The sequence below is a fragment of the Geotrypetes seraphini genome, chromosome 7 (assembly GCF_902459505.1).
Source record: "Geotrypetes seraphini chromosome 7, aGeoSer1.1, whole genome shotgun sequence".
In the NCBI taxonomy this organism is placed as follows: domain Eukaryota; kingdom Metazoa; phylum Chordata; class Amphibia; order Gymnophiona; family Dermophiidae; genus Geotrypetes; species Geotrypetes seraphini.
This window is the reverse complement of record NC_047090.1, coordinates 45,234,657-45,260,260: the sequence shown is the minus strand read 5'-3', so window position 1 is coordinate 45,260,260 and position 25,604 is coordinate 45,234,657. Positions and strand designations below refer to the sequence as shown.

General features: G+C 40.6%; 1 protein-coding gene across 8 annotated transcripts in view; it reads right to left on the bottom strand.

The window, feature by feature from the left end:
- The window catches only part of ERC1 (ELKS/RAB6-interacting/CAST family member 1), a 509,833-nt gene that overhangs the window by 32,643 nt on the left and 451,586 nt on the right, over positions 1 to 25,604 (bottom strand). For all 8 annotated transcript variants that reach the window (XM_033952310.1, XM_033952317.1, XM_033952311.1 and 5 more), the window contains one exon: positions 641 to 829. In XM_033952310.1, coding sequence (XP_033808201.1) covers positions 641 to 829 — 189 coding nt within the window. The remainder of the gene's footprint in view (positions 1 to 640; positions 830 to 25,604) is intronic.

The following is a 25,604-nucleotide window of genomic DNA, read 5'->3' as shown; positions in this document are numbered from 1 at the left end:
GTAGGCATCCCTCCTGCCATATTTTTCAGCGGCGCGGTTTAGGGAGCGTCGGGTGGCAGTAGGAAGTGGGTTGCGGGTGGGGGGGGTGGCGCTTTTTTTTTACAGGTCTGTCCCTGCCTTTTATTCATTTTTTTTGTTATGGGGCAGATATTTTGCGCATGTAACACACGCAAAATATCTCTGCCATGGAAAAAAAATGAATAAAAAAAAGACACATTGAGCAGGGAAAGTGGCCAGGCTGGAACAGAACACACCATAGTGCAGGGCGGCAGAGAGCAGGGCATGTTTTGCACAAGGGAGATATTTTATTTCAGGGCTGCAGGGCTGGGATTTCATGGTGACAGAGAGCATGACAGTTGGCAAGGACGTGAGCGACTGGTCCTCAGCAATTGCTTCTTTTATGATCGGCCAGCCCAGTCGCTGTTCCTTCTTCTCTTTAGTAAATCGCTGCCTTCCTATTTTACATGCTATTTGCCCTCATTTGCATGTGCAGATCAGATCAGGAGGAAGGTTAGTGAATTGGGTCAGGGTTGCAAAGTGGTCGCAAACTGGTCGGGACACGATCAGTAAGCTTAGTGAATCTAGGCCTATGGTAGCTGGTATATCCTTTAGCTAAGAGGATCAATAGCTGAAATCTGACCTGAGTCTGGGTCATCTTCTGCAGCTCTTCTTCCCAAGCTGCCCTGTCATCATCAAGGTTATAGGAGGCTGGTGGGATGAGTCCATGCAGAATTTGGGGGTCTCTGTCCTGACACAAAGCAGTCAGATGTCCAATGTATAATTTCAATTTACTGCGATTCTGGTCGAGGTCTAAAATGGGCTGGATTATCTGAAGGAAAAACAGGAGCAGTAAGAGAAACACATCACTTATGTTAAACAAATTGAAAGATTTAAGGAACCCCCAAGGATCCCCATTTCAAAGAAACATGCTAAATACAATTAATGATTTAGAGAAACAAAAAGAATACATCAAAGCTCTAAACCCTTCCACCAGAATTAAATTTTCAACAGCACAAAAATAGATGGATAACATTGGAAAATGTAAATATTTCATCTCCAGAAGAAGCTGAATCCTATATTTCACCTGCTTTCTTTTAGCAGTACCCCCTACAGGCTTCAGCAACACTGGATAATTTCCTGCAACATATTTTGGTGTAACGGAGACTAGAGCATAAAGACTAAACAGTTGTCAAAGTTGATATTAATATTTCTGATAACCGCTATCAAAGAGACACACATCATTTTTTCTCAATAGATCTTTGCCTATGGTACTTTCTGTGTCTAAGTCCTTTGAAAATTAGTCCCAATATAAATTAGTATTTTCACTTGCTTTCAGTTGAAGAAAGACCTTCAATAGCTTCCCACTTCTACAATATATCCACTAAATAAAAAAAAAAAAATACAAACGCCATGGACTGAAAATTCTAGCATGTCAACCTGAGAGAAGGGAGATGATGGCTGTTCAATGTCCTATATTCAAAGCAAAAGCATTCTGACAGTTCCCACTAATAGGCTGCAGCTGTAACAGCCCCAACTATATATGCATAATGCGAGGCTTCATATTAGAATATACCAGTCAAGAAAAAGGACTCTAAACTCATTGTGGACAATACATTGAAATCTTTGGCACAAATGCCATAGTGGACTTTAGTAGTCCAAAATGTAAAGCTAGCTATCCTCTTCATAACCTCTAATTTCTTATTATGTCCTTTCCTCATTTATTGAATTACCTGTAAACCGTGTCGAGCTCTATCTTTAAGGAGATGATGCGGTATACAAACTTAAGGTTTAGTTTAGTTTAGTCAAAAAAGCAAACAGAATGTTAAGAATTATTCAGAAAAGAATGAAGAATAAAATAGCAAATATCATATGAGGCAATGGCTCCTTCTTATAGCCAGAGCAGAGCTACCATTGAGCAAGCTAGGCCAAAAGTGTGTGTGTATTGAGGAGTGGGGGAGGTGCTCTCTAACAGGGGCCACTGCCTCTGTTTAAATTGACAGTTGATAGAGGAAGACAGAATGGTAAGAAAGAAAATAGCAGTGATATGTACTTACTATTACTGGTCACACCTCCTCCAACATAAGACATTATATTGGTGGAAATGGAACTAAAAGACAAAGAGCATGGGCTTGGACTGAAAAGTCCTACATTATTATTCTGAATTTCTGCCTCAGGCTTGAAGGCAGTGGTAAATATAGGGAGGTGAAAGGGGTGATGAGGGAAAAGCTTGGACAGAAAAGGAAAAGAGGAAGCTATTGGTCACGGGAAAAGGGAAGAGAGAGGGAAAGTGTCTTGCCATGGAAGAAGGGGAAGGCGAAGAGTAAGATTTTGGACAAAGGTATGTGAGAAATGGGAAGCTATGTACATTGAAACAGTAAAAAGAGGAAGCTCTTACAAATAATGCACCCCACTTAAGGAAATACAGTTCTCTCTGCATATCTCCACTCTCCAAAGCCTTGTGTTGTTTGCTTGAACATAATTTCTTGCTCCTCTAATAGAAATTTAAGAACGCTAATACAAAAAAATTAAAATAAAGTAGACTGATGATACTTTAAAATATGTGGAAAAAGTAGAGGAGGACAAAAAGAAAAAGGGACAGTGGAAGACGTGCTCAGGAATACCAACAGAAAGAGATCAAAAAAGAGCTATTTTAGACTGAGGTGAGATACTAGTGAAGGACAAGTATACAACAAAAGGAGATGAGAGACATGTAGGGCAGGCCAAGAGACTGAATGAAGCAACCAGAAGACAGAGGAGTTGAAGAGTACCTATCTATCTCCACATTCTAGGATCCAGGAAAAGGACAACACTAAGGGGCCTTTTACAAAGCTGCAGAAAGTACTAACACATGCTTGCTGCAGCAAAGAATGGCTTACTGCAGAGTGGGCTGAAGCATCCCATGATAATTTGGGGATGTATGCACGATATTCATACACTAAAAAATAAAAATTTCCAATTAACCTATCGCCATCAGCTCATGAATCCCTACTGCCACCTATTCTGGTAGTTGGTAACGACTAACATACATACCTTTGGAACTTTGACTCTTTCAAATAAAGTCCATTTAGGAACATCGTCACTCCACAGAGTTTTTTTGATTTTCTCTGGATTTTCTTCTCTGTGGATATCTTGGGGGTCAATTCTTTTTGTTTTTTTATGACTTACATACTAAATCTGCGCTAAACAATTAGTGCGGGTTTCTTACATTAGTCCCTACCACCTACAAAATAACTTTAAGATGATCTTTAACATATAACACTACTCCTCCTCCTTTTCTTCCTATTCTGTTCTTGCTATCCTGTTCTTATAGCCCGGTATAACTACATCCCAGTCAAGATTCTCCATGAACCATGTCTCTGTGATCGCCACTATATCCAACCCATCTTCTTCCATCACAGCTTCTAGATCCAGAAACTTGTTTTCCATACTTCGAGCATTAATATATATTGCTTTCTAGACATTACCCACTTTTACCATTTGTGTAGAGGTATTCAGTGATTTACTTACCTGAGGGCTTATACTCACCCATGGGGTTTGATCACCCCGCCCCATCACTTCTAGTTAAAACCCTCTTCGGTAGATTAGCCAGCCTGCTGCCGAAGACACTTCTTCCCTTCTTTGATAAATGGATACCAAGAAGCCAAAACGCTCTCAATGACACCATCCACATAGCCATACATTCATCTCCAGGATGCGAGCTTCTCTGACCTGGCTCTTACCCTCAAAAGGGAGGTTGGATGAGAACACCACCTGCGCACCTGACTGCTTCACCTTCTCTCCCAGAGCCATTAAGTCACTTTTGATATGTTCACAGGGGTACCTGCCAGTATCATTAGTGTTAACATGGATGAGCATCATCGAATAATAGTCATCAGGCTTGATGAGTCTTGACAATCTCTCCGTAACATCTTGGATTTTGGCACCAGGCAGACAGCATACCTCCTGGGACATCATGTCTGGTCTGCATATGGATGTTTCTGTACCCCTCAGAAGGGAATCGTCAATCACCACTACCTTACACCTCCTAGTGGTCATGGATCCAGCAATTTTGGGGTTTTCAAACTTTGGTCCTTCATCTCCCTGGGATGCTCTCATCTCCTCCACATCCAGGGCAGAATACCAATTCTTCAGTTCAAGGGTGGGTGGAGTCACAGTACCAATCTTGCAGGGTTCTGTAATCTGAGTCCTGCTGTCTTCCCTCAGCACAGCCTCTTTTTCCCCACTACTGGAAATCACTGATGCCTCATGAACCATTTCATCAATGTACCTTTCATTCTCATGGATGCTTCTCAGTCTTGCTACTCCTCTCTCAGTTCCTTTACTTCCTTCATGAGGAATTCAAGCTGAAGACAGCTTGCACATGGAACCATTTCCTCTGTCTGGGTAACATTTTCTGTCTGCACAGAGACAGAAGCTGTAACGTGAGCAGCAGCTTTGGTGATTTGATGTTTCCCAGACATACTGTGGTTGCAGAAGTACTTGCACCTGGAAGAAAAATGAAAGAGCATAAAAATTCTATCAAATCAATGCCCTGTTCCTGGTTGGTTGAAGAGCCAAAAAAGCTCTGCCTTGGAGTGGGTGGGAGGAAATTAACCTCAAGTGTCTCCTGTGGAGTCTGATCCCTAAGAAAGTCCTCAGAGTTCAGACTATCTAGAACGGGCTACAAACTAGATCTTTGCCCACCACATCTATACTATGACATGCCAAAAGATGTACTCATATGGTTGACTAAGATAATAAACTCTAAACTGGCACAAGGATGGTTTTCAGAAGCATTTGTGAAATATTACTCACTCCCATCCTGAAAGGATCAGATTTAGACCCATTCCAAACTACAATTATATATACCGCGTATCAACAAGGGATCAAAGAGGAAAAAGAATAAAGAACCGACAAGGCTCACTGTAGAGCAGGGGTGTCCACCCTTTTGGCTTCCCTGGGCCACATTGGTAAAAAAAAATGTTTTTGGGGCCACAGAAACGCACAAATACTGCAGCAAGACAGAGGGGGGAGCCGGCAAGACGGTAAACACCTGGGGGCAGCAGAGGAAAACACTGCATCGCCCTAGACCGGGACCGCACAAAATACTTCACGGGGCCGCAGGTTGGACACCCCTGCTGTAGAGGTTAAGAAAGCGATCAGAGACAAAAAAAACTCTCTTTCGTTCAATCACCAAGTAAATCATCTTATTAAGAAATGCTTTTATGAGTTTACGTAAATTGAAATGAAAAACATCCATCCTCTATTTTACCAACACCACTTTGTAGTTCTGGTCCAATCAATCATTTTATTCCAACTAGACTATTGCAATTCCATCTATGTTGGTTTAAGTAAAGGAAATGAAAAAAGGTTGCAGTTAATTTAAAATACAGTTGCAAGGATGATTTTTGGGAAATCAAACTTCAATCATGTGACACCTTTGCTAAAGATCCTACATTGGCTTCCGTTTCGTTTTAGAGTCCAGGTCAAATGTACTTATATAGTACTCCTCTTGGGAATCTTTCATTCAAAACACTAAATTGTCTCACACCAAAATGATTAAAAGTCAAACGTCAGAGAAAAATCAGACAAACGGTTCAATATGGAATTTCAAATACTGAAGTGATACAAGTAAGACGCTTCAAGCATGCCTGGAACAAGAATAAAGGAGAGAAAACCAGACAGAGATGGTGAGACAAAACAGGTGAATATAAACTCAAATTGAAAGAGAAATGTAAAGACTACTATTCTAACCTGATAAGCCAGAATGGACTTGACACCAAAGAGCTATTTAGACTAGAGAATGACACGGTGACAAAATTCATCACCGTCCCCGTCGATAACCGCAGGAAATAATCCCATGTCATTTTCTAGTGTCTATTTCAACCTCAGTCCTTCTACACCAGCATTCTTCAACGCAAAGCTTGCGGGTCAGTGGTTGTGGCCATTCATACTTTTGATTCTTCCCTCTCTCCTTAAAGAATGACATGAAGATGGTTTCCCGCGGTTATCCACGGGGACGGGAACAGTGATGAATTTTGTCACCGTGTCATTCTCTAATTTAGACTAGTCGCCAACCTGACAGATATTGCTTCTCTTATGTGCTCTATCCATGACTCCACTCCCTCCTCAGATGCTCATGCCCATTACTTTCACTCAAAATTACAAGTCTTAAGAGACAAACACAAAACCCACCAGATACATCAATTCAGTAAATATGATGGAAAACATTCTACGCCAACATGTCTTCGAGCTCATTTAAAGAAACAAATTGGACACAGTTTCACAAACTATTGAAAAATAATAATAATTATTATTTTTATATACCGCTATACCAGAACAGGTTCAAAGCGGTTCACAACAAGATAAAATACAATCAATCAATCAAATTGAAATAACATAGTAAAAACTAACAATGCCTATTCTCCCATTGACACCTGCCCTCCAGTACTGCCTATGGCCTCATCTAAATTTCTAACTGATCTCATGGCTGGTAGACTTGCTAAAGTGGAGTTTCTCAAAGAAGCTACATCATCATTAGACCTATCCTGAAAGACAAAAAAACCAACGACTGACTGATAACTACAGACCCATTGCCCTCACTCCCTTCTTTATAAAACTAATGGAAGGACTAGTTTAGTCCCAACTAATGAACCATCTAGAGCAGTTTCAGCTATCAGGCTTCAGACCATCATTCAGCATAGAAACTGTAATTGCCTCCCTCCTGAATGACATGTATGACTTACTGAGTAAAGATCCAAACACACTAGTGATACAACTGGACATCAGCAGTGCATTTGACCTAGTGGACCACAATTTACTGCTGCTTTGCTTAGATTCCTTCAGATTATCGGGAAATGTCCTCTGATGGTTCCAAGGCTTCCTATAATGTTGCAGCTACCAAGTACAGTCTTATCCAACAAATGGACCAGCAAATATGGTGTTTCTCAAGGCTCCCCTCTAGCACCTACTTCTCTTCAATGACTACCTTTCCCTTTCCTTGGGAGCTCATCTAAAAAGCTTAAATATTACCCACTATAGCTATGCTGACAATATTACTATTGTCCTCCCTCTTAGTTTTATCCAGGTAGATGTCATACTTCAAATTAAAACTAAACACTGAAAAAAACAAATTCTTTCTAGCCACCTCCACCAATGACACCTTTAACATCTTAACTCTGAGAAGAAATGTCTTTCCCATCACCCCTTTGATTAGAATCCTGGGAGTTCACCTTGATAGACAACTCAAGTGTACCAAGTTGTATGCAAAGGCTTCAGCATATTTTGAAAATTTAAGATCAATAAGAAAATTCCTTGAATTATCACCTTTACAAGTACTAGTTCAATCATTTGTGTTAAGCCTACTGGATTACTGCAAAATTTCATACCTAGCAGGACAATGCAGGCATTTCCAGAAACTAAGGGCCTCTTCTATTAAACTGCGCTAGCAGTTTCTAGCGCAGGGAGCTGCGCTGCTCCCGACGCTCATAGAGTTCCTATGAGCGTCGGGAGCAGTGCAGCTCTCTGCGCTAAAAGCTGCTAGCGCAGTTTAATAGAAGAGGGAGTAAGTATCATCCAAAACACCATGGTGAGACTAATCTTTATCTGAAAAAATTTGACCACTTCCAACTCCATTCTACCAAAAATTACATTGAGTAATTGAGTTGTATAAAGGTAGAAGTAAGAAATTTGAAAAAGTTTAGGGCTCTTTTAGAAAATGGTCTTAATCAAGGGTACTACTGAGACAAATGCATGTGCACTGATTGGATATATTTACTCTTATTATATGGCTAATGGGGTACAGGAAATAGAGAGGGAGGCGGACCAGTTGGTTGAGTTTGTTTGGAAAGAACTCTATGGTGAATTAAACATTGTTTATTAAGATGCTCAAGAATACTGTTATAATGGTTTGAAAAAATAAAGTAACATAGTAAATGACGGCAGATAAAGACCTGAATGATCCGTCCAGTTTACCCAACCTTACCCTTTCGTAAAATTACTGATTTAATTTAAATTTTTCTTTTTCTTAGCTATTTCAGGGCCAGAACCCAAAGCTCTGCCCGGTACTATGCTTAGGTTCCATCCTAGTGAAGTCTCCGTCAAAGCTCACTCCAGCCCATCAAAACCATCTCAGCCATAAAAGCCCTCCCCAGCCCATCCTCAACCAAATGGCCATATACAGACAAAGACCGTGCAAGTCTGTCCATTACTGGCGCAGGGGTTAGAGCTGTAGCCTCAGGACCCTGAGGCTCTGGGTTCAAATCCCTCGCTGCTCCTTGCGACCCTGGGCAAGTCACTTAATCCCCTCATTGTCCCAGGTACACTAGATTGAGTTTGAGCCCACCAGGACAGACAGGGAAATATGATAAAGTACCTGAATGTAAAACCACTTAGGATGTAAGTGGTATATAAATAATAAAATAAAATATACCATTATTTTCTAATTCGAGATCCCCTGTGTTCATTCCATACTTTTTTGAACTCTGAACTCTGTCACCTTTAGTAAAACCATGTTGCCTCGGATCCTGTAATCCATTAGATTCTAGGAATTTCACTATCTTTTTTTCAGCAACACTTCCATTATTTTTCCAACAACCGAAGTGAGGTTTATCGGCCTGTAGTTTCCCGCTTCATCTCTGTGATCAATTTTGTGAATAGGGACCACATCTGCTGTTCTCAATTCCCAAGAACCACTCTCGTCTCCAGAGATTTGTTGAATATGTCTTTAATAGGACCTGCCAGAACCTCTCTTAGCTCCCTCAGTATCCTGGGATGGATCCCGTCCGGCCCCATTGCTTTGTCCACCTTCAATTTTTCAAGTTGTTCTTAACACTTTCCTCCGTGAACGGCGCAGAATCTACTCCATTTTTGTGTGTAACTTTGCCAGACAATCTTGGTCCTTCGCTAGGATTTTCTTCCATGAACACAGAAGTATTTATTTAGTAGGTTTGCTTTTTCCTCATCACTCTCCACATATCGGTTCATAGCATCTTTTAGTTTCGCAATTCCATTTTTTTAGCTTCCTCCTATCACTAATATATCTGAAAAAAAATTTTGGCTCCCTTTTTTACGTTTTTAACCATTTGTTCTTCCGCTTGCGCTTTCGCCAGATGTTATCGTTTATCGAACCTGATATAACGCCTTAGTTGCAGCACAATTCAAGGCGGTTTACCATAAAATACATCAATAAAATAAAAAAAGAACGCTATTAAAAATAGGATAGTACACTACTTTTATAAAGAAAACATAAAACCATTCATTGTCCATCACTGCAAAAGTGCATTCACTACTAAATTTACAAAGTTAAGAAAAAGCGCAATCAAATAGATAAGTCTTTAAAAGTACATGAAACTGAGTATATGAAGATTCGAAGCGTAAACTAGTCGGCAATGAGTTCTATAAGGCTGGCGCAATAGCAAAGAATGCTAAATTCTCTTTTGGCTTCTTTCAGTTTCACCCGGTAGTCCTTTCTGTACTCCTCTTCTTGGTTTTTTTTTATATTTCAGGAACGCCAACTCTTTTACCTTTATTTTCTCTGCCACTAGTTTGGAGAACCATATCGGTTTCCTTTTTCACTTGTTTTTATTTATTTTCTTCACATAAAGGTCGGTAGCCATTTTTATTGTGCCTTTCAGCTTAGACCACTGTTTTTCTACTTCTCTTATGTCCTCCCATATTAACAGCTCTTTCTTCAGGTTCTCTCCCATTTTTACTAAAGTCCTTTTGTTTGAAATCTAGGACCTTGAGCTTTGTGTGGCTGCTCTCCACTTTAGCTGTTATATCAAACCAAACTATTTGATGATTGCTACTTCCTAGGTGATCACCCATTCGAACATTAGAGATACTCTCCCCTTTTGTGAGGAACAGATCCAATATCACTTTTTCTCTCATGGGTTCCATCAGAGCCTCTTGAAAGGCATCAACAATCTCCCTACTACTTTCTGAATCTGCAGACAGAACTTTCCAGTCCGCATCCGGCAGGTTGAAATCTCCCAATAGCAGCACCTCCTCTTTCTTTCCAAACTTTTGGATATCTGCAATCAGATCTCTATCAATTTGCTGCGATTGAGTTGGAGGTCTGTAGACTACACCCATGTAGATAGACGTTCCATTTTCTCTTTCAGAGCAATCCATATCGCTTCTTCATCTCCGCAGGTCGCTTGTATTTCCGTCGCTTGAATATTGATCTTTACATAGAGAGCTACTCCTCCACCTTTTTAACCAACAATATCCAAGTCTGCTTCTAACATCAGGGCTTGCATATCATGCTTAGATTGCGATCATTTGTGGTAATTGCTTTCCAGCTATTTTTCAGAGGTAATTTCCTTTTTTGAATAGTTTTTTTTTTTTGTTTTGCTTCCTGTTGCAATGCTCTGAAATGAGCTGCTAATATTGTTTATGTAGCAATCTTTACTACCATCATATCTTGTCTTTTGCTGGGGGTGGCCTCTACAATTGTCCTACATACATACGCCACCCCTACCTTCTAGTGTAAAAATGAATCCCTGAACAAAGGAATAGTTGATAGCTCTCTTTTTTTCTCCAACAGTTTTGTGTGGTGCAGTGGTTAGAGTCACATCCTCAACACCCAGAGGTTGTGGGTTCAAATCCCACACTGCTCCTTGTGTCCCTGAGCAAGTCTCTTAATCCCCCATTGCATTAGACAGAGTGTGAGCATGCCAGGACAGATAGGGAAAAATGCTTGAGTACGTGAATGTACACCACTTAAGTTATAAGTGGTACATAAATGCTAAAAACAAATTAATATTTAGGTGGAATCCTATGTTTTTGAGTTGGTTTAGCTAACCTCCTTTCCCTCTCTTCTAACACACAGCAACCCTACAAAGTTCTTTGTTCTTCTCTGGGATGGAGACCGGGGTCCCCTTCCATCGAAAACAGATTCAAGAATGAAAGAATTTTCTCAACCTAGCTTTAGATCCTTCTCTAACGATAGGCTCCTTTATACCCTTATAAACTATACAAAATACACTGTTCATCTTCCAAATACAAGTTTTATCAAATCCCATCCCCTTTTCTCTAGAATGGTCAGGTGGCTCTGAAAACCCATGCAGACCTTAGGGTTGGAGGCATTCCTCTTCTGAAGTGTACTCTCCATACTGCATGTTGGCAAGCAAGGGCTGTTACACTAGAGGCAGTTGTTTCTCCCCATTCATCAATCCTCAGTTCATCACTGAAAGTTGGAGAATGTGAACTGTGTTTTCCCATGCTAGAGCTGCAGAGTCGACCTTTAATATACACCTTTATTCAGTACTATTTTCATTTATTTCTTTCTCAGATCTGCAAATCTTTTATTTCTGCCTCCTCTCTCTTGTCCAACAGCTTGCAAGGGGATCTTGGCTACTTCAACAGAGCTGTCTTCCCCAGATTTATTTCTGCCAGAGTTAATCAGGTGAATCATATTTACAAAGTAAATACTTTCTGAAATTTTTATACACCATGAACAAATCCCACAGTTTAACAATTTCCAGAGCTTACCCTCTTCATCTTGGGAAAAATCCAGGTTTCAAGACAAACACAGAATGAAGAGGAATATTCTTCTTCTCTATGTGCTGTACTGTTTAAGAAAAGAGAGCATATAACCACAAAGACTAAGACAGACCTCCTTCAGAGACGAAAAGAAATTCTAGGCACAAGAAAAGACCGATTTTTTTTAACCTAAACTGGGTTTTCATTATTACCTATGATTTAGTTTCTACAATGCTCACACTCTGCCCTCCTTTTGCGGATGATCTTGCTTCACCAATTTGCTTGACTTCTTTGAAGGTGTGAATAAACATGTGGATAAAGTTGAGTCCATTGATGTAGTGTATCTAGCTTTTCAAAAAGCTTTTGACAAAGTTCCTTATGAGAGGCTCCTGAGAAAACTAAAGAGTCATAGAATAGGTGGAAAAGTTCAGATGTGGATTAGGAATTGGTTATCGGATAGAAAACACAGGTAGGGTTAAATGGACATTTTTTTCAGTGGAGGAGAGAAAATAGTGGCGTGCCAGAGGGATCTGTACTGGGACTGGTGCTATTTAACTTATTTATAAATGATCTTGAAATTGGAACGAGTGAGGTGATTAAATTTGCAGATGACACTAGACTATTCAAAGCTGTTAAAATGCATGCAAATTATGAAAAATTGCAGGCACAACTTAGGAAAATGGAAGACTGGACATCGAAATGTAGATGAAATTTAATGTAGACAAATGCAAAGTGATGCACATTGGGAAAAATGACCCGAATCACAATTACTGGATGGCTAGGGTCCACCTTGGGGATTAGTGCCCAAGAAAAAGATCTGGGTGTAATTGTAGACAATACGATGAAACCTTATGTCCAATGTGCAGTGGCGGCCAAAAAAGCAAACAAGATGCTAGGAATTGTTAAAAAAAGGGATGGTTAACAAGACTAAGAGTGTTATAATGCTTCTGTATTGCTCCATGGTGCAACCTCACCTGAAGTATTGAGTTCAGTTTTGGTCTTTATCTCAAGAAAGATATAATGGAACTAGAAAAGGTTCAAAGCACGACCAAGATGTTAAAGGAGATGGAACTACTCTCGTATGAGGAAAGGCTAAAAAGATTAGGGCTCTTCAGTTTGGAAAAGAGACAGCTGAGGGGAGAATGATTGAAGTATACAGAATCCTGAGTGGTGTAGAATGGGTAGAAGTGAATCGATTTTTACTCCATCAAAAATTACAAAGACTAGGGGACACTTGAAGTTACAGGGAAATACTTTTAAAACCAATAGGAGGAAATATTTTTTTACACAGAGAATAGTTAATCTCTGGAGTTGCCAGAGGTTGTGATAAGAGTGGATAGCGTAGCTGGTTTTAAGAAAGGTTTGGAAAGTTCCTGGAAGAAAAGTCCATAGTCTGTTATCGAGACAGACATGGGAGAAGCCACTGCTTGCCCTGGATCGGTAGCATGGAATGTTGCTACTCTTTGGGTTTTTGCCAGGTGCTAGTGATCTGGATTGGCCACCGTGAAGACAGGCTACAGGGCTAGATGGATCATTGGTCTGACCCAGTAAGACTATTCTTCTGTTCTTATGATTATGGAAAATTAAATGGAAGCAGAATGTATGTATATATGCATATACAGTAAAACCTTGGTTTGCAAGTAACTTGGTGTGCAAGTGTTTTGCAAGACGAGCAAAAACATTTTATAAAATTTTAACTTGATCAAGTATTGTTTGGCAATACGAGTACGTATATGTGCGTCACATCATCACAGCTGAGTGCAATACAAGTATAAGAACATAAGAAGTTGCCTCTGCCGGGTCAGACCAGGGGTCCATCGCGCCCAGTCCACTCCTGCGGCGGCCCATCAGGTCCGTGACCTGTAAGTGATCCTTTGTCTAAAACCCTTTAATCCCCATTTTTCTTCTATCTATACCCTTTCATGATCCTACCTCTATCTATATCCCTCAATCCCCGTATCCTTCAGGAACTTGTCCAATCCCTCTTTGAATCCCCTTAACGTACTCTGTCCTATCACATCCTCAGGAAGCGCATTCCAGGTGTAGATGATGGCAGATAAAGACCCGAATGGTCCATCCAGTCTGCCCAACCTGATTCAATTTAAATTTTTCTTAATTTTTTTCTTCTTAGCTATTTCTGGGCAAGAATCCATAGCTCTACCCGGTACTGTGCTTGGGTTCCTACTGCCGAAATCTCCATTAAAACCTACTCCAGCCCATCAACACCCTCCCAGCCATTGAAGCCCTCCCCAGCCCATCCTCCACCAAACGGCCATATACAGACACAGACCATGCAAGTCTGCCCAGTACTGGCCTTAGTTTAATATTTAATATTATTTTCTGATTCTAGATCCTCTGTGTTCATCCCACACTTCTTTGAACTCAGTCACCGTTTTACTCTCCACCACCTCTCTCGGGAGCGCATTCCAGGCATCCCCCACCCTCTCTGTAAAGTAGAATTTCCTAACATTGCCTTTGAATCTACCACCCCTCAACCTCAAATTATGTCTTTTAGTTTTACCATTTTCCTTTCTCTGGAAAAGATTTTGTTCTACGTTGATATCTTTCAAGTATTTGAATGTCTGAATCATATCTCCTCTGTCCCTCCTTTCATCTAGGGTATACATATTCAGGGCTTCCAGTCTCTCCTCATACGTCTTCTGGCGCAAGCCTCCTATCATTTTTGTCGCCCTCCTCTAGACCGCTTCAAGTCTTCTTACGTCCTTCGCCAGATACGATCTCCAAAACTGAACACAATACTCCAAGTGGGGCCTCACCAACGACCTGTACAGGGGCACAACATATGCGCGTCGCATCGCTGAGCGCAGCACAAGCATCACAATTTCAAGAGTGGGTGAGTCGCCCTTATCTATCCGCCTGTTTACTCCCTCAAAGAAGTGCAGTAAGTTCGTCAAGCAAGATCTTCCTTTGAATCCGTGCTGGCTGGTCCTCATTAGTTTGTGTCCTTCAAGGTGATCGATGATGTGGTCCTTTATCAGTGCCTCTACCATCTTTCCCGGTACCGAAGTCAGACTCACTGGTCTGTAGTTTCCCGGATCTCCCCTCGAACGTTTCTTGAAGATTGGCATAACATTTGCCACTTTCAAGTCTTCATAGGTCCATCCTCCTAGGGCCATACTTCAAATCCTTACAATCTTGATACATTCATTCCGGCAGCAGTACCCCATTTTGCCAGTGGCGTCTTCAGGGGATTCAATACAACACTGAAAGAACATGGCTCTTCATTCACAGCTGAACTCAAAGTGATACCGGTTGCCTTAAAAACACGTTCCCTCTTGATGATGTCATCCATCACATTCACCTATAGAAATGCCTTCCATTCAATGCAATGATTCAAATCTAAAGGTGCCACACAGACTGTAGTATAAAAATCCAGCGCTGTTCTTTTTGTCACAAGTGTTGGTGACTATTCCCTCGGCAGGCACTCATAAGTTGTTAAGTGGGTACAAGTGAATCGATTTTTCACTTCGTCAAAAATGACAAAGACTAGGGGACACTCGAAGTTACAGGGAAATACTTTTAAAACCAATAGGAGGAAATTTTTTTTCACTCAGAGAATAGTTATGCTCTGGATGTGGTAAGAGCGGATAGCGTAGCTGGTTTTAAGAAAGGTTTGAACAAGTTCCTGAAGGAAAAGTCCATAGTCTGTTATTGAGAAAGACACGGGGAAGCCACTATTTGTCCTGTATTGGTAGCATGGAATATTGCTACACCTTGGGTTTTGGCCAGGTACTAGTGACCTGGATTGGCCACCGTGAGAACAGGCTACTGGGCTTGATGGACCATTGGTCTGACCCAGTAAGGCTATTCTTATGTTCTTAATACTACACAATGAAAGGAGGAAAATTCATGTTCTTTAAGCATACAATTTTGAACCAGAGGTTCCATCAGTTTCCGTGCAGTCACACAATGTTGGTGTTCAGTGAGGTGAATCTTTGGTGAGAAATTTTCCTTACCTAATATAGACCAAACAAATTTGGAACAAACTGCCCGAATCCCTATGGCAGCCTCCATCTCTGGCAGTCTTCAAGTCCAAGTTAAAAGCCCACCTCTTCGAGACTGCTTTCAACTCCTAATTTCTCTCACCCTATATGTCATGACTACCTGTCCAAATTAGATTGTAAGCTATTCTGGGCAGGGAGCATCTAATTTCAAATGTACAGCGCTGCATATGCCTTTCAGCACTATAGAAGTGATAAGTAGTAGTAATAGACCACAAGTGCAGATCAACAAGTAGATCACATTGCAGGAATTACAAGATGAATTAAGAGTAGAAATAAAAAAAAAAACCCTCTTGGTTTTCAAATCTGTAAAACTAGAACCCACAAGCATCACTGGACAAGAACAATGACCACATTTTTAATGTCCAATAGAAGCCACCCTCCTCTTCCCTCCATCACTCCACACTTCTGCTGGACAAAGAAGATTATTCAGATTCAAATTCTTATTGAAAGAAAAAAAAAGGTCAATATTGGATGAGCAGCTAACATGCCCAAGTGCTATTTAATAATCCGTGTCATTTCAGGAGTGTTAACTGTATATTTCATCACAAAGGCCACCAGGTCTGTCTGTTCAATAGGTTTCTTAGTAGTTAATAATATGTTCCTATGATTACAACAAACTCTTTTCACTGCTTTCTTTATCAGCCCCGTTAGAGAAACTTTGTGTAAGAGGTTAACTAATAGAACTTCTGCTTTAAAATCAAAATCATTCACAGAGGAACACAGTCTATGATAACATAAAAGCTGAACAAAAGGAATGTCCATCTTAGAATGAATAGGATACATAGGTTTCACAAACACAGAGGTAGCATATCTATCAGTCTTTAAGCTAATCTGTATATTCAAAAAAAGAAATGGAATAAGTGTCCCAGTGTAGATTAAAACGGATGGTGGAATGACAAGAATTTACCCCCGTCGGTGGCTGCCTTAAAAGCGGCTGCTGATTGTGTGTCAATCACATGACAGCGCCTGTAAGAGAATCGCGCCAGGCCCTATCAGCCGATCATGGCAGGGGAATCGCAGATCAGCTGAGCCGGCAGAACTCCCCAAAACCACGGTTTCAAGAAGTCCTGCCAGCTCAGCTGAAGGGGGAGTCTCCTGTTGCGATCTGCTGAACCAGTAAGGAGATCCCCATTTCCTTTCTCCCTTCCTCCTGCCATGCAGGCACCCCAAACACCCCCCGACACCCACCCAGTCCCTTTCCGACATCCCCACCCCCACATACCTTTATATGAAACATTGGTAGGAGGGATGCCCCACTTCCTCCTGCTGATAGGGCTGCCTCTTCAAAATGGTCCACTGGGAGGGGACTAAGTTGGCCCTGACTGGTTTAGGGCCTCAGGCCCCTCCCGGTGCATCCCAAGATGAGGGATCTTACACTTGTGGGTTCCTATATGCATGGATGGACAAAAAAAAGAGAAGAACTGGAGGAAAAGGGGCAAACAAGTGGGATTCTCCCTCTCCTCCAGTGAGTCATCAAGGGATGATAAATCTAAACCTCTCATCTCTTCTTCCTAGGCACCTTTTTTTACAATCACAACAGGACTGAAAGGAGACCAAGTCAGTCCAGAATTCCCCACTCAGGCCAGTCACCAGAATTCAGAAACAGATCAAGCGATAATAAGAACTAAGAAATTTAATTTACTTCACTACTACTGACAGCTGACCAAATGTCTGTGTTAAGAGTTAGGGCTATCCTTTGTACCAACCATATACTATGATTCCATTGAGATGAAGGCCCATTTATATAGCTTTTTTCATCAGATTATATTTTCAGGATACCCCAATGAATGAAGGGTCAGAGATGCCTAAGTTATTAACATGATCCACATGGAATCACCTGGGCCCTCCTAATACTATTATTTCAGCATTTGAAAAAATAGTGTTGAGGAAAGTTGATTCGATTGAACAATTAAAGATACCTCAACAGTTTAATCAAAATTCAATCAAGAGCAATACAAGCTTTGGCACAAGATACTTCTGTAGTTAAAACAAAAGATGATAAAGGAGGAGCCATAGTAGTGTTAGATAAGGGTGATTATGAATGAGACGATTTGAGGCAGTTATCAGCTACCCGTACATATATAGAATTGGAAGGGGACCCTACTGAGTCATTTCAAAAAGAAATATTTAAAGCAGCGATGAAAGGTGTTATCTCATAGAAACATGATGGCAGATAAAGGCCAAATGGCCCATCCAGTTTGTCCATCTGCAGTAACCATTATCTCTTCCTCACTCTAAGAGATCCCACGAGCCTATCCCATGCTTTCTTGAATTTAGACACAGTTTCCGTCTCCACCAACTCTTCTGGGAGACTTTTCCATACATTTACCACCTTTTCTGAAACAAATATTTCCTTAGATTACTCCTGAGCCTATCACCTCTTAACTTCATCCTATGCCCTCTCATTCCAGAGCTTCCTTTCAAATGAAAGAGACTCAACTCATGCGCATTTACATCATGTAGGTATTTAAACATCTCTGAAGTAAGAAATCGTAGTGACATAAAAACAACTAATCCAAAAATAGGTCACTCACCAGCAGTGGGCTCTATCTCTAAGATCCCTCATTAAATTCAAAAATGGATGGAGAAAAAGCCTCAAAGAATAACTTACCACGTAGCAATAATTGATGATTTTCAGCCAGCGTTGCTCTTGTCATTGGCAAAAAACTCACACCCAGAAAAATTGCAGCTACTAAACCACTTCCACCGGCGTCAAGCAGACTTCTTTCTCTTCAGCAGCGTTCAGGGCTAAAGGCTTCCAAATCAGCAGATGAGCGAAATCACCTCCAACAATATCTTGTTTGACCAACAAACAGATGGTTTCATCAGTGATTCAAAAATCAAACTTCCATCTTAAGCGGTACTAGTTCCACAAATTGTAGTTCTGATTCTTTATACTTTAGATTTCTATTTTCCTTTGCCAAACGCAAAATTTCTAAAGCTTGCTGAATCCTTAACACACTGAAAATCAAAGGTCTGGGTCCAGAATTATTATTAGATCTTTTTAATGTAATTCTGTGCGCTCTTTCAATCTCAAAAGGGGCTTTAAAAGAGGTTGGGAGCAATTTGTGAATTAAATCCTGTAAAAATGATATAACATCTTTACCTTTCATTCCCTCTGGAAGACCAAGGACATGTACATTATTTCTACGTGACCGGTTCTCATAATTTTCCAGCTGATTTTCCATTTCTTGCAATCTCTTATGCTTTTTTTTGCACTGTGCCTGATTCTCCTCTATTTTAACAACTCTGGTTTCTATCTGCTCCATTCTGTTGTTAGCCACTTCCATTTGCCTTGATAAGCTGGAAACTTCTTCTCTTATTGCTGCCAGCTGATCCGCATTACTTTTTAAAATTAGTTTAATTGCCTTTAGTTCTTCTAATAAGTCCAGTGTTTCAGTATCAGCAGCAGGCAATGGAATCTTAGAGGGAGTCACTGGATCAGGTTTCAAACGCTTTCCCTTTTCACCAGATGTAAAAGCTGCCTCCAATTTAGTCTGCTTAGTACAAGCCATCATCTTCTATTACAGTATACCAGCGTTTTGAAGAAAAATAAACTTCAAAGTTGATAAATTAGCCAAATATCTGTCTGAATATGAGGAGCTTCAAATTCACCCAACCATTTCATTTGCCCTCAAGTTCCGTAATCGACAAATCGCAGTTCTAACGTGCACAATAACACAAGAAAAAAGAGACCACAGAAATAGCAGGGACCAGATTTACTTCCAGGACTGGTACTTCCAGAATGATGTCATCAATGAAATAAAGAAAATTAGAACAAATTAGAAAAAATAAGAGAAAATATGAGAGAACAGTAAAAAAAAGCTAGTATCTGTAATCCCTTCATATATTCAAGATACCATTCAATTTTTGCAAGAATTTGAGGCATTTGATCAGATTCAGGAAGTAACTTTTTTAGTCACCTTAGACGTCAAATCTCTCTACACCAATTTTTTCATTATAGATGGATTTGTTCTTCTTTGGGGAATTTTAACCATCAAGCAGATGCACTCAAAAACCGGTATCAGGAGTGAGGTTAACCGCACCATGTAATCCAAAAAGCTTATCATAGAGCAAAATATAGCTCCAGAGAACAATTTCTTGAATATCGTGAGAAGCCTACACAGGAGGGTTCCTTCCCATGTATACTAAAATTTTCTTCTGTAGCACAAAGATTAGGAAGGAAAATTAAAAATATCTAGCCTATGCTCCAAGAGAAGAAATATTTTCAAGATACTGAGTGTACTGTGGCATTCTCCAAAAATCGCATCCTTCAAGATAAATTATGTAAAAGCGATATATGGTTGATTACTAGGGTTGGGAAATGTGCTGCTTATGACAATATGGCGGAAGGCTCAACTGTATGTCTCCCTGTTTCCTTGAGCACTTTGACAACCTGTGAAATAAAAGGGGTAATTTACGGGCTTATCTGCCCCTGTGGTCTCACATATATTGGGCTGACTTCAAGAAGTTATAAGACTAGAATATCTGAACACCGCTCTAACATTTCAAATAAAAAAGAAGTGGATCTACTTACAAAACATTGTGTTAAAGAAAGCCATCTTTTTTCTCAGTCCAAATGTGTGGTTCTTGAACACATTTCTTTTACTGAAAGAAGGGGGAATATTAGACGTAAATTACACCAGTGTGAACAACGGTGGATCTATTTTCAAAACACGATCTGATCATTAGGTATCAACCAGAAGATTGAGTGGTGTGCTTTTTTCTAGCTTTTTTTTTTTTACTGTTCTCTCTTATTTTTTCTAATTTGTTCTAATTTTCTTTATTTCATCGATGACATCATTCTGGAAATGGAACCAGTCCCTACTATTTCCTTGGTCTGTTTTTTTCTGTGCTGTTGTGCACGTTTGAACTGCGATTTGTGGAACCAGTAACGCTTAAGATGGAAGTTTGATTTTTGAATCCCTAATGAAACCATCTGTTTGTGGTGAAACAAAGATCTCGTTGGAGATTTCAATCGGCTGCCGATTTGGAAGCCTTAAGCCCTGAACGCCACTGAAGAGAAAGAAGTCTGCATGACGCTGGTGAAAGTGGTTTAGTAGTTGCAATTTTTCTGGTGCCAGAGCTAGGTCATTTTTCTTTGTGTTTTTCCATCTATATATTGCCTTTATAGTTTTGAGAAGAAGGCTTTTTGAAAAGAAAAAAAAAAAACAACCCACAACTATTTAAAAGCATTTAAAATATTTAAAAATATATATAATTTTTTTTTTTACTGTGCACAGTAGTGGGGTTTGTGCCTCTATAGATCCCTACATTGATTTTGGGTGTGAGCTTTTTGCCAATGACAAGAGCAACGCTAGCTGAAAATCAACAATGAATGCTATGTGATAAGTTATTCCTTGAGGCTTTTTCTCCACTTGTTTTTTTACTTTAATGAGGGATCTTAGAGATAGAGCCCACTGCTAGTGAGTGACATATTTTTGAATTAGGTATTAAACATCTCTATCATATCTCCCCTTTTCTGCCTTTCCTCCAAAATATACATATTGAAATCTTTAAGTCTGTCCCCATATTCTAGATGAGGTCTCACCAGAGTCTTATACAGGGGCAGCAATACTTCCTTTTTCCTACTGGCTAAACCTCTTCCTATGCACCCTAGCATCCTTCAAGCTTTTGCTATCACCTTTTCAACCTGTTTGGCTAAGGCACTTCCTGTAAGGCACTCCCTGTAAACAGACTTTCCTACTGATGGATGTTGGTGGTTTTGATTGAGATAAGTTCTTGTTGTAGCAGCCGTATTTGAATGCTATTGATGATTGACATTTTTTTGGTACAACAAGGACTATTACTAAGTGACTTCACACTATTTAGTGTTTTTGATTTCTTGAATTGGATTATTTTGGCACTGGGTACTTTGGGTAACTCTGCATGTTTTAAACACTAATTTAAAAATATAAATTTTATCAGTTAAGGGTGTACAATATGATGTTTGTGGGTCATTCCTGCAATGCATTCTAGGGTGCTAAATGCAGTAATAAACCATGTTGAACTTTTGAAAAATGCTTTAAAAAAAAAAAATTCCCATGAACTGATCGAACACCCTCTACTTTAAAAATCAGTATTTTAGTATCTTGAACATTGTACTAAAGGGCCCTTAGTACCCACAGCTTTTCAAGAGCAGGTCTTTCTACCATTGGGTTTATAGATGACATCTTTTTTATTTGATTGGGTAATAAGAAACAGTTGAAAGAATTTGTACAGTGGATAAACACATGGGATCAGCATATACAGTTTACAGCTAACTGGAATACTCACACTATTCAATTTTTGGGTATACAAATTTTGTATGAGAAGGGAGTGTTCACTATTTTCAGAAAACAGAGACAGAAATACATTACTCCACTTCAAAGGTTGTCATCTATATTCTTTAAGATCCAATATACCAATAGGATGATTCTTATGGCTGAGGAGACTTTGCATCACCAAGGAAGAATTTAAGATTTAGGCTAGTCAGATGAGTAAATGATTCTCTGAAAGAGGGTATCCTAGACATTATACAGAGAGCATATAAGAGAGCATATAATGTACACAGGAAATGGTTTTCATCATCTCGTGAAGAATTACAACAAACTTCAGGCTTTATGTGCTTCTATTTTCTTTAAGGACAACGTAGATATGTTCTGCAATATTGAAGCATTAGCAAATGTTAAGATAACAATCAAGCCATAAGGACCTTGTGCATTAGAGGGAGGACACTTTAAATGTCAACATTTTTCCTACTGTGTGTATTGTTGGGAAACGCAACAAATTCAGATCCCAGGACTGAAAGGATGTGTTATTTGTGTCAAAGAACTGACTGCACCTCTGCTGAAGTAATCTTTTGTATTAAATGCCCTTGTCATTTGTACTACATAGGGTTTACTAAAAGGAGCTTGAAGATCCACTTGGGAGAGCGTTTAAGTAATATCCACATCCAGAAACATGAAGTCCCACTTGTTGAGCATTGGATGCACGCTCAACACAATTTGAGTGAGTTAAGGTTTACAGCGCTAGTACCATTTAATAATAACAGGGGCGGAGATATTGCAATTCATTTATTCCAACGAGAACAGCATTTTATTTATCAATGGAACACTATTGAAACTTTGGGTTTAAACAAAGAGGAATGGATGAAACTATAATCTTGATCATATTTAATGGGAACGGAACAACTGAATAAACCCAATGAGGAACTGAGAGGTGAAATAATATCCAATGATAAACGTGATTGAGCCATTTGGAAGAATCAATAAGTAGCTTGGTTTCTGTTGGCATATTTTGGCAGTTACAGTGGAATGGGGAAATGAAGTCCCACTGGGTAGTCATATAAATGTTTCATGAAGACTATTTGTTTTTACAATAGGAAAGAATTGAATATTCATAGTATACATTTTATTTTTGCAGACATAACCCCTGATGAAGCTGACTTAGGCAAAACTGGGATCCCTTTCAGGAACAGATGACTTATTGAATTGTATTAAAGACTTTTGAATGGCTATTGGATATTCTAATACTACCCCTCAAGATCACTGTTGAAGAATATGTGAGTTATTTGCAAGAATGATGAAGTGTTATATGTTGTTGAATATTTGCTTTTGAAAGGAATTTAGACTCTGCAAACAAGTGCAATGATCAGAAGAAGTGCCTTTTCACAAATCATTGGGAAGATGGCACAGGCTGCTATAGTGAACATAAGAATAGCCTTATTGCATCAGACCAATGGTCCATCAAGCCCAGTAGCCCGTTCTCACGGTGGCCAATCCAGGTCACTACTACTTGGCCAAAACCCAAGGAGTAACAATATTCCATGTTACCGATCCAGGGCAAGCAGTGGCTTCCCCCATGTCTCTCAATAACAGACTATAGACTTTTTCTCCAGGAAATTGTCCAACCCTTTCTTAAAACCAGCTATACTATCTGCTCTTATCACAACCTTTGGCAATGTGTTCCAGAGTAGAGAATGACACGGTGGCGGTTTACCCGCGGCCACCGCATTTTAGCCGCGGGTCACCCGCCGAAAACGGGGAAGAAAACTAGCAGTCGCTGCGGCGACGGGGACAAGGCCATTCACCGCCCGCGGGGCGGTGAATGGTCTTGTCCCCGCAGTGAGGCATGAAGGATCGCGCGGTCCCCGCAGCTCACACCCGCCTGCCCAATCGATTCTAGTGTTTAGCCAGCTCTCTCCCTTCTCCTCACCTTAGTTTGTAGATTTTCTTTTTCGGCGACCCGCACGCTATCAGAGAGCCGCGCACGCGCGGCTGCTCAGTGTTCAATCTTCTGCTCTGACGCAACCGGAAACAGGAAGTTGCAGCAGAGCAGAAGATTGAACACTGAGCAGCTGCACGTGCGCGGCTCTCTGATAGCGTGCGGGTCGCCGAAAAAGAAAATCTACAAACTAAGGTGAGGAGAAGGGAGAGAGCTGGCTAAACACTAGAATCGATTGGGCAGGCGGGTGTGAGCTGCGGGGACCGTGCGATCGCTAGTGTTCCCGGCTCAAATTGGAAGGAGGGAGTGAAAGGGGAAAGGATTCTGGGCCAAGGGGATGAAGTCGGAAAGAAAAACCCACAGCAGGAAAGAAAGGGAAGGACAGGCAGGTGAGCCAGATGCTAGAAGCAGGGGGGGGGGGGAAGAAAGAGGGAAAAAAGCTAGATGGGGTTGAAAAGAAGAGACACACTGGTATGGAAGAGGAAGATAGGGGAAATCTGGACACAGGAAGGTAACAGAAAGAGGGGAAATTATGTGCATGGGGCATAGGGACAGAGACATAAAGGGGACATGCCATGGGGATGGTATATGGACACAGGGGGGGCAATGACAGATACATAGGGGAGATATTAGAAATGGAGAAAATAGGAGCACAGAAGCGAGATGGTTTGTGGGGATGGGACAGGGACCGAGCTCGCAGGCTCCAGTGGCTTGCACAAATTACATTGTAACGTGCCATGAAAATAAGAGGGAGGAAGGTAGATAGATAAGCCACGTGAGAGGAGCTGAAGGGTAGTAGAAAGGAACAGATGGTAAAGGAGGGAGGGAAGGGTGGTGGTGGAAAGGAATAGAACAGACATTGAAGGAGGGTGGAGAGGAACAGACCCCCAAGGGAAATGTGGAAGACAGAGTGGGAAGAAGACAGATGCCAGACTATGCGGGAGCGGAGGGAAGAAGATGGGTGCTAGACCAATTGGGGGGGGGGGGTTAAGGGAGAGGCACAGTAACAGCAAATGGAAGACGCAGAGAGAAGACACACAGTGGATGGAAGGAATTCAATGAGAAGATGTGGAAAGCAGAAACCAGACAACAAAGGTAGAAAAAAAAATTATATTTATTTATTTATTTTTTGCTTTAGGATAAAATAGTATATTAGTTGTGTTGATAAAAATTTATAAACAAAGCCCTGCCAGCTAAACATCTCTTTCTCTAGTTCAGCAGCAGGAACTTTGATTTATAAGAAAGGAATAAGCTAAATATTACAGTACTAAGGCTTATATGGATGCAGCGGGGACGGTGACGGGGCGGTGAATGGGATGGCAGTGGCGGTGACGGTGCGGTGAAAGGGATGGCGGTGACGGGGCGGTGAAGGGAACGGCGGTGACGGGGCGGTGCAGAGGATGGTGGGCCGGTGACGGGGACAGATTTTTTCCCCGTGTCATTCTCTATTCCAGAGCTTAACTATTCTCTGAGTGAAAAAAAATTTCCTCCTATTGGTTTTAAAAGTATTTCCCTTTAACTTTGAGTGTCCCCTAGTCTTTGTAATTTTTGACGGAGTGAAAAATCGATCTACTTGTACCTGTTCTACTCCACTCAAGATTTGGTAGGCTTCAATCATATCTCCTCTAAGCCGTCTCTTTTCCAAGCTGAAGAGCCCTAACCATTTTAGTCTTTCCTCATATGAGAGGAATTCTATCCCCTTTATCATCTTGGTCGCTCTTCTTTGAACTTTTTCTAGCGCCACTATATCTTTCTGAAAATATGTGGATTTAAGGATTCAGGATTGAAAAATTGTGATCTCCCGTGATTACTGTGACTGTAAAAATAGCCTAGTCAAATAAAAAAGACATAACACAAATTAGTTAAAAATCTCACTCTGTGAGAGGAGAAAGAGCATTTGTTATTCCA